General features: G+C 44.7%; 1 protein-coding gene across 1 annotated transcript in view; it reads left to right on the forward strand.

Moving 5' to 3' along the window:
• Nucleotides 1-10,232, forward strand: part of LOC126399612 (protoheme IX farnesyltransferase, mitochondrial) — a 51,337-nt gene extending 41,105 nt beyond the window's left edge. Inside the window, exons 6-7 of the mRNA XM_050059705.1 lie at nt 3,925-4,157; nt 7,066-10,232. Of these exons, the coding sequence (XP_049915662.1) occupies nt 3,925-4,157; nt 7,066-7,496 (664 nt within the window). The 3' untranslated portion in view covers nt 7,497-10,232. The remainder of the gene's footprint in view (nt 1-3,924; nt 4,158-7,065) is intronic.
• The last annotated feature ends 282 nt before the right edge of the window (nt 10,233-10,514 follow it).

Here is a 10,514-nt window from a genome sequence, read left to right on the forward strand (position 1 = left end):
CACTTTTTCTTACTTTAAAGACGGTGAAGAGTGACTGGAGAGTGGACAGGAGCAGAGAGTCTTCGACAGCTCAGCAGGAGCTCACTTCAGTATGGCGGCAGCGCCAGTACATGACAGCTACTGAGCCTCCCAAGCTGCCTTTTGTACCACTCACAGTGGACGAATGTCAAAGTCTGCTGCTGCTCTCCTGCTCACTGACCTTATCCTCATCTTGCTGAGGTGAAACATGACCCTGTGATGTCAAAGCATGTGTGTATTTGCAGGCAATATTATAATGGCCACACCTTAAATAAAACAGTAGCACTAAGCACACATCCTGTATTGATTTACACCCTTCAGCTCCTGAGTTATCATGGTGCTGAAGCAGACTGGGAGGTGTGTGTGTAGAGCAGCAGCAGCAGCCACAGAACGTAGCTGCCAGTAACAGAAACGCATGCCAGCACTGACAGCCCTCTGCTGCACACCTGTCAGGTGTAATACGAGCATGTTACCAGGTTGGGAAGGAGCGGGGTTGAGGTTAGGGTGTAGTTTACAGAACCACTCTTACTTTGCTACCTCCGATGTTTAGATGTGAGATAACCTCTGCATTGGTGCTCGGTGAACTGCGTGCATCGCCACGCTCCCACAAATCTGACTCAGTGACTGGATATGCCCGTCTCTACCTGCCCCTTTGGGAGACTGCCACCGCTAAGCAGCAGATACTCACTGATGCATAAACCAAAGAAAACACAAACTAACCACATGAACTCCGTTCTCATTGTCAGTGCCAGGAAACTGCCTCCTTTTGCGTTTCAGTCTTACAGGAAAAGCGATCTGTCTCTCCTTTCATTTTTATTCTTGAGGAACAAAAGCAAACAACCTGTTGACTCGAGGACAAAACGCCTTCCTCAGCAGTCCAATCCACCAGCAACACAGGCACTTTACGACTGAAACAGCCTGTTAGTACAATAACTGGACCTTGACCTGCAGCTATCTCGTCCAAGTTTCAGGAATTCTCCACTGACGCGCTGTTTAAAAGTGAACTCTCGTGCTGTTGAGCCGTTGATTGAAGATGTTCTCTTGCTATCTAAACACAGCCTCTTCACTCTGGCTTTTAGCCTGTGCCTGACAAGAGTAGGTGTGTGTTTCTGTCTGTCTCTGAGACTCATAGAAACACAAGATCTCCCTCTCTTTGTCTCTCCCCTCTTCTCTCTCATACATCCAACCTTGTGTAGAGATGGCGAGCAGATGGGAGGCTGCACTGTCCTGTCAAACAAGACATCACAGGTCCACATTTTACACATTCTCCATGTTGTCTTCAGGACCAGGCTTTGTATATGCCAAACGACGTTCCCCCTTTACATCTGTCTTACTGCAGGCGTCTGTCTTGCCAGTGTGATGCGAGCATCGGAAATAGTTAGTCATCTCATGTCGGGACTACAATGGTGTATCATCTTTCCCACCTTTTATTGTTCCTCTGTGAAATGTGGATGACAGTCCCTCGTCCTTTGTAGTGGTTTTGCAGAGTTTGAGGCTTCCACATGCGGTGATGCTGAGTAGCTTTCAGCTGAGTAAGAGGAGGAAAACAAAAGATCACTTTTAGTCTCATCAAGCAGACTTCATCAGGGGATGGTCTTTGACTTTTTAACCCCTTCCACTCAGGAAGAGGACAATGGCGTCCTCAGCTGACATTACCGTCTTTTAGAGGCTGTTATGGGCTTAGTTCTTTGGCTAGAGTGAATATAATCTAGAATTTCTGCCTACTGAGGTCCCTAAACAGCCTTGGAATTGCATAAATTGATATGACTAAAAAGTTGGGACTCTTGTGGATTCAATGAGATCAATTTTATTCATGTACGATGATGTCATCCCCCACAGTAGACATTTTATTGTAGTGAGACCATTTTTTTTTAAACAGACATCACTGTATAAAATGATCTATTGTGACCTCAAGGACAGTCACAGCCTCATGAAACTTTACAAACACAAACTGGAGACGACAGAGCTCACACACAGAAGGGTGCAGAGGTAGGCTGGAAGTTTGCCCAGTATTGCTTTATAGATAAAAAAAATATACCAATGCTGTTGTCTGTGAGTGGTCAGTGACATCCAACCCACCAAATCATAAAGAATGCGTGGTCAGTGACATCCAACCCACCAAATCATAAAGAATGCAGTGATGAGTAAGTGACTTTTCATTTGTAATAAAACGTAGAGATGTATACTAAATCAAGGCTACGTAAAATGGAGGAGGCTACATGTAATATGTCACCTCTTAGCACTGAAAGTAAGAAGGACTTATCTCTAAAATAAAAGCCAATCTTCAGTTTAAGCTTTCCAGCTAGAGCAGCAATAGGTACATTAAATGAAAGCTTCTCATCTATCCATAAACCGAAGTACTTGTATGAGGACAGTCTTTCAATGGATTTACTGTCGAAGGTGCAGATGCCAAAAATGAGTTACCTGCTCTTTACACACATAGGCTCAATTGAACCTTACATTTGTTTAATGTCTGATCCAAATGATTCGGACGTTTGCGTTCGTACATACAGCTCCTCCGGGTAATGTCTAGATAATACCAGGTTTGTAGTTCATGAGTGAAAGGAGCGTAAGTGTAGCATTTTTCTTTGGTTTCTTTGCTTTTTCTGCACAAATTGCATCATAAAATAGCGAGGCGAACTCTTGTCTCTTTCTGTGTCTTGTCAGGGTGTTCTCAGAATGTTTGTGCTCCTTTCTGGCTGTCAATACGACAGAATATCTGTGTGTTTGTAAAATAGTCCAAATGTGTGCGATGTCTAGTCTTTGTAGGTTTCAATAATCTGTAGTCTGTTCCCAGTTTTAGATCTGTCCCTGAAGCCACGGTGATGTTGGCAAAGCTCACACACAGTTTTCCACAGTTTTCTTTTCCCTCTCTGACCACTTGAATATTTAACAGGTAACTAAGTTTTTAAGTAGAATCATCCTGTTTCTTTAACGTAATGGCTAAATCCCTGGTGTTTTACATTCGGATCCCTGGCCTTGATTGTGGTCTGACCAGCGAGCCACATCTTTTGGTTTTCTGTATTGACTTTACCCACCTGACGTTATGACTGCGGCCGTGTCAGACTGTAAGCGGAGGACAGCAAATGCACCTCAGCCCGTGTGACGCACTCCCTCCCCTGACCCCCGCTGAGCCAGCCCACAGTCAGACTGTCGACAGCCCGTAGCCAGCCTGCACGGCCCCACCTCAGCCCACATAAAACAGACATAACACCACTAATCACATTAATGCAGCCATCTCCCTGCTCAGCCACACCACCAAAATAAAAGCCCTGTTTGCTTTTTGAAGAAAAGGCCTGCGTTTGGTCAAGATTTTAATCTACCCTCTCTTTAATTTATGGAGCATTTACTGGTGAATTTGAACCAGACCTTGGCATCGCTGCTTTCAATAAAAGATGAGGGGAGGAGGAGGAGGAAGTCTTCATCCAGCTAAAAGCCTGAGCTGCAGTGGTTTTCTCCAGCGAGTTTTGATCTCCGGCGTGTGCACATGCTCTTCATCTTGCAGGGCTACTTTTATCCCTGACAAACTCTTATCAGATGAGCTTCCTCTAAGCCTCCCGTTTTGAGACTCAGCCATGCACGGCTGCTCACTGTTAGTGTGTGGCCCCCATGGGTGTGTGTATGTGTGTGTGTGTGTGTGTGTGTGTGTGTGTGTGTCGAACACGTGGAGCTATCATTGTCTTATCTGGTGTCTGTACAAGCCAACAAAACTTTATCATCCCATAGTTCCCGTGGCGGTGACGGGCTTTTGTCTGTGCCTAAACTGTGTATTTTAACTCGCCTTTTATTTAAAGAACTCATCTTTTAAACTGGCCTTTGTATATTTTTCTTTCTCTCACTGATTTATCTGATTCTCATATTGTCTCCGTCTGTTTCTCTGTCTTGTCTGCCACTTCCTTTCATCAGTCCCCTCCATGCAGTGTCCTTTGCGCTGGCCTGTGGGATTCCAGGTGTTGCTCTGCTCACGCTGGCGGTGAACCCCTTGACCGGCTTCCTGGGCGCCCTCAACATCTTCCTCTACACCTGTTGCTACACACCGCTCAAGAGGCTCAGCATCACCAACACCTGGGTGGGAGCAGTGGTGGGTGCGATACCTCCCATCATGGGCTGGACGGCTGCAACAGGTTGTCTGGATCAAGGTACGAATCAGCAGCTGAGATACGAGGACGTACATGTATACCAGTATATGTCAGGTTGGTTTAGGGAAAATTACCAGTTGAAAGCCATCCTCAACTCAGAGTCATTTATCGAGCACTAGCAATAAACATTTAACTTTTTCGAGCACTTAAAACATTTAATGTACCACGACATCACCTGAATGTGTCGACTAGTAGAGCAAGATAAAAACAAACTGGAAGGCGAGTCCTTCTCATCACCACATTCAGGCAGCATCCCACTGCACACTCAGACTAGGATTGCATTATATGCAACAAAAAAAATCACATCACAATTACTTTGACAGATATTATGATATAAGTGATGCTAATTTAATCATTCATTGCAGCCCTATTCAACGACAGTATTTCTATCATAAACTGTGTGATCTTAAGGCCCAGACACACCAAAGCGACTTCAGGGAGCTAGCAGCGACAAAAGCCCCTGCTGCATCCCCTCATGTCACAATGTGTTGGCCAGAAAGTTGCACATGAACACACCATTAAGACTTCAACCGACCGCCAACAAGCACATACATTCTGCGCCTGCATGAAGGAAGTTACTCTCCACACCAGCAGATGGCAGTAGTCTGTAATCGTCATTCAAAAAGGGAAACCTGAAGACTGTCTTGACGCTAGTTAGCCAGTTAGCATATTACCAACACAATCCAGCGTTGAAAGAACAGAGCAGTATTTACTGTGCACCAGTGAACAACAACACAAACCATAAAGAGCTCAGTCGCTAAAGAAAAATAATCTTAGTTTATGTAACAAGTTTGTTTTGGTCTCACTCCCTCTTGACTGTAGCTCTTTGTTTACTTTCCTCACTTCCGTTTCCCTTCTCGTGAGCTAAACTGCTTATTGGAGTGATTTCATTCACCGCTGGGCTTCACCAACGTCAATTGAAAACGCCAACATGAACCAGCAGCTGACCGTCAGTTTGGTCGTTTGGTTCTCTCACCTTTTAAATGTGCCACAACCTCAGCGTGTTACTGAACAGCGCTGCTATCTCCAGTCTGCACACTGTGTAAGAGCTGTTGCCATATGTAAAGTTAATAAAGTTCACATTGCCATATTTGTCTCCCTAGTTTGCGGTAGTATTTTGCTTTTTATTTTTTGGTAGAGACATTTATAAATATTTAATTCAATATTCCTCCTAATCGTTTGGTTTTGGACTTTGGTTGGACAAAACAATTTGAAATCATTTCATACACTAAACGATCAGTTGAGATTAAAAATAATTGCTAGTTGCAGCCCCAGTTAAATCACAAAGCTGTGTTCCTGCACCAATACTTATTTGAGAGCTGGCTGGGTTGTTGTTCTCCACTGAGTTCATCAGGACCTCTCTGACCAGGCCTGATCTCACACCACATAAAGCTTTATTTACATACGGCCTGAATCCCTGCGGAGCTGTTGGTGCTCTTGTTCCTCGTTCCTGTGCAGTCTGAATGCACTTATTGTAAGTCGCTTCGGACAAAAGCGTCTGCCAAATGAATGTAACATCAAGTTAACGAGGAGACGGAGACCAAGGGGGCTTATTCAGCTCGTTTGGTGGACACATTAAGTGCTCTGTTATGGCAACTGTATGAATGTGTTTCATCATGCTGCTGCAGTTATCTCTGAGAGGCGCTCACACAAGTTTATATTTACGCTCCAAATATTTAGATAGCTCTTTGAACATAATGCTTAATGAATGTATTGGCTTTTCATCTGTAAAATGAAAACAGTTCTTTTCCATTCAGGGCCCATTGATTCCATGGTAACTCATCCTAAAAACAACCTGTGAGACGAACCTGCCCTTTGAGTGAACCGTGTGTTATCAAATGATTAGACCTAATGATTACAGTAAATATACTCATATAGCCAATGTTCTCTCAGAGCAAAGCTCACCATCAAACCAAAGCCTGTCGCTGTGTTCAGACAGGATTTCACATGTTTACTAAAAGCAACACAAAAGCAAACCTGCGTCGCTGCTCTCTGATGTGGAATCTTCTGCTGCTTGTTGTGCTGACTCACTCTGATTAGTACTTACAGTGAACACGACAGTCACACAGGTCTGTTTGTCGCCCTCACACAAGACACCGTCACTGAAAAACAAAGTGTTGGGGCGGAGATGGGGGATGGTGTCACGGCTTCCTGTCACTCTGAACGCTTGTTCTTCTGGTTTGACTCATTTAACGTATCAAATGTGACACTGATTATTACTAAACAGTGTAATAGTGCTGGGAACAGCTGCCCCGAGACAAAAAGGAACCTGTGAAGATAGTCAGCAACATTTAGTGCTAGCTATAGTTAAGATAATAATCAGTACAGGGTTTCTACTCAGTATGGAATTTGATCTTAATAAGTTTCTTGTCTGGATAAGTATGGAAAAGGATTTGTGTTCCCCCGATTTTGTTTTCTAAAATATAATACTCAGAATATCTAAATATAAATTGATCAAAGAAGCATTTGGAGCAACCAGCCAGACCCGCTAAAATGTTAACCACTGTGTGAGAGAGCTTGATGTCGTCGAAAGCAAGGCTGCGACTGAACACATACACCTGTCCAGAGCTGCTTCGACCCTTAAACGTTACAGCCTGCAAAACAGCTCCGCCCCAAATGCCTCATAAGTAAACCAAATCCAGACGTATGCAAAAAAATTAGTGAGAAAAAAATGAGGCAATACGTTTGAATTGCATATAAACATATCACAAATACCAATTATTGAGCTTGTCTAAACCTGTATGAGTTGTGCTGGGATGAAGTTATCAGAAAGGTAAACTGATGCCCATAAACATCCCGAACACAGAACACAACTATTATTTCAGCACTTGGCCCAGTATTTGGCATGTTCATGAAATAAGAGTCCCTCAGACTCTCCCCTAATCTCTCCCTCTGTTTACCCCCTCAGGTGCTCTGTTGATGGGCGGCTTCCTGTACAGCTGGCAGTTCCCCCACTTCAACGCCCTCAGCTGGAACTTAAGGGAAGACTACTCCCGCGGCGGCTACCGCATGATGTCCGTCACCCACCCCGGCATGTGCAAGCGTGTGGCCCTGCGCCACAGCGTGGGCTTGATCGGCCTCTCGACTGTAGCGCCCGTGCTGGACGTCACCACCTGGACCTTCCCCGTCATCTCCCTACCCATCAACCTGTACATCAGCTACCTGGCCATCCGCTTCTACCACAAGGGCGACCGCAGCAGTGCCCGCAAGCTGTTCTTCTGCAGCCTGTGGCACCTGCCCATGCTGCTGCTGCTGCTGCTGCTCTGCAAGAAGCCTCGCAGAGACCAGGAGGAAGCAGCTCTACCTCCGGCGGCGTCACCACTCGCACCGCAAAGCTAGCTCGTGTCACAGACCTCTGAGAGCTTTATTTTACCTGAGACACTCCCTCAGTGTCTCCTTTAACCACTGCTTGTGTCGGAGGTGTCTGTGTGACAGACACATTGTTTTATCTGTTTGAGTGAAGTCAGTTGTCGCTCGCTGCGGATCAGGAAATGAGCTGGAAATGATTTGGATCAAAATAACTGATTTACAGAAAACACACTGCATTATGACATCAGGGTGTAATCATTTCACTGTGTGTGTACTGTATATATTCTGTATTTATTTATATAGCAGCTCCTCTCCATGTTGTACATGACTGATGTTAATTATCCTGTACAGTGTAAATTGCTCCTATGGATCCACACAGGGATCACTGTCTGCAGATTACTGCATTGTACAAATGCACATTAGAAGAAGAACATATATATAAAGGACATGAGGACGTCTAGAGATGCACCCATCGCAGTTTTATTAGCCGATTCTGATTTTCTTCCTTTCTCAGAGCTGTGACAGCGCACACAGACATGTTTAGACCTTTTCTTTAAAGCAGCAGGAAACTTGAAATAGTGAAAAAGCTTTTATAATATCAAAGATGAGTGTCTCATCAAGCATCCACAGAAAGCTAAGTGAAAATAAAAGTTTACAACCTCGTTCGAAAGCTGCTCATTTAGCTGCTCAGACCATTTCTCAGGACTGTGGGGGCGTGACCAGATCACACTTGAATATCAGCTCCCCTTCAGCTCAACTAACAATACCACTTTAGATTCATTTAACCACTAGCGTTAAAACACGTTGCTGCCGCGGAATAAACCACCACATCTGTCAAAGAGCCCGACCTGGTGAGAAAGCTAACTAGCTAACAAGGTTAGACCACTCAAACTATACCTCACAGGAACAAATCTGCCTCCTCTAGGCTAGCGAAGGTGTGACCCACCCTACTGTCCCTCTGGTTGGCTAGTACTCGTTGCCTTCGTTGGTTGGATTGGTTCGGATTATGTTGAGAGTGTCAGGGTAAGCCAATCAGAGGCAGTAAGGCAGATAAGGACGCTATCCTCTGGAATATTGTGCTAACCGTTCTAGCATTTTCAGTCCACTTGCATGAAACGGTTAGCATTAGCTTTTCTATGTGACACTTCAAAGCTTAGTATCAAGCAGCCAGGGGCGTAGCACCAGATTCAGGGCCCTATGCATATGCAGATTCCCTTTTCTGGGGAAAGGACTTGGCGGTGTATGTTTGTGCTTCAGCAGCAGTCACTCACTCGGCTCTTGCTGCGTTTAGAGACAAATCCTAGTGCAGGGTTTGGACTAAACCATTCTGCGCCTTCAAGGGGTGGCAGGGGCCTCAAAGAGCTTCTACTAGTTCAGTCTTTCAACCATTTATTTAGCCAATTTTAGTTTAGTTATGGGACTAATTACTTAGAATTAAAAAATTGCAAACAAAACCAAAGTTTTTGTGCCAGGCTTTTCAAGGGCCCCCCTTGAAAAATCGGTCCCCCCACTAGGACGCCCTTGTAGCTACCCCTGGAGTCTTTGAGTCACTTTCTACAAACATCTAATTAGCAGACTCGAGTAGACCACCCATATCTGTGTTCTAATGAATTATACCTCCCGGATGAAGAGGCTAAGTGTGTTAGCATCTTCCATCCACTTACATGCAACAATTAGCATTAGCTTTGCTTATCAGTGCAGTGATTCATACAAATTTGGGTGGTGTACTCCAGCCTGCTTGTTAGCTTAAAGGCCTTTGCGCACTGAGAAAAATAAATACGACCTCACGTTGTGTCAATCATGTTTGCACACTGTGTCCGAAACTTTCGTTCGTCATAAAATTTTTCGGAACAGGTTCGATTTTCTGCGTTTTTCACATCCGTCAGAGCCTTTCGAGACGTTTGACTGAGAATCAATGAAGAAAATGTGGCGGTGGGACACAGAATCATTTCATAACTCAGACTGCTTTCTTTCAGCAGGTTAGATGGTAATATTCAGGATGATGAATTTGATGAGGAGGAGGAGGAGGAGGATGTGGACCGCACACAGAATATGGAGGATGGCTCCGCCCCTTCTTGCAGCTGTGGTACCAAATGAAAGGCAGGGATGGAGTGGTGACAGCCAGATAGGAAACTCCAGGAAGAAATATGTCTTCTTTTGTCAAGTATTGAGAATTTTCAGCAGATAGAGGAGGACGGAATAACAAAATGCATCCGAAGAAAACGGACTCAGTGTGCGAAGGCCTTTACAGTTGCTTTCAAACCATGTGCAGCTGCATGGGAATGATTTTAAACTTTTAAGAACGGGTTTCGGTGACTCTGACAAGAGTTCGTTTCTGTCTGTGTTGCTGTTTGCAGTATGAAACATCGCACTGCGCATGTTGGTAGATTTGATCGGTACAGGATCGGCTAGATCTGAGACAGTCGCCGATGAAGCTGATTCTGGTCACCATCCGATCGATCGGTGCATCTCTACGACACCATGTCATGAAAAGATTTCTGTTTGTCAGTCAGTGTATAAAAATAGGACGAATACAGACTCTTGAAGCAGCTGTGACTCTGTTCATTGTTTGACTTTCACATGTTACTTGACAGTTTAAGCCTCGCTGTGTTTTGCTGCTCAGCGAACGCACCAATGGTTCCTCGTTCATTTTCATAATGGTTTAATTCAATACGGTTGGCCTGCACCAAAACGACGGGAGTATCTTCCCCCTGTACGAACCACAAGGGCGAATGTTCTCTAACAATAAACACGTCATGATTGTAACTCTGTCTCCTGTGTCATCATTTGGTTTCCACTTGAAGCTCCATCTAAAGTTGTGCCTGAGTGGCTGCGTACCTGACACACAGAGCACCGCCGCCCCTTGTTAGGTGGCGCTGACTCCATATAATATCTGGATTTAAGTTTCAATTATAGCCTTAGTGGATATGCTGCTTTAAGCACAAATCACCAAACCCTCCAATAAGCTCCATTTAGCAGGCCACCTCCGCACCTGTCAGTCAACATGTGCTCCCCTTCCGCCCTTTACCCCTAGTTTTGGTATTTGGT

Source organism: Epinephelus moara, chromosome 13 (genome assembly GCF_006386435.1).
Source record: "Epinephelus moara isolate mb chromosome 13, YSFRI_EMoa_1.0, whole genome shotgun sequence".
Classification (NCBI taxonomy): Eukaryota; Metazoa; Chordata; class Actinopteri; order Perciformes; family Serranidae; genus Epinephelus; species Epinephelus moara.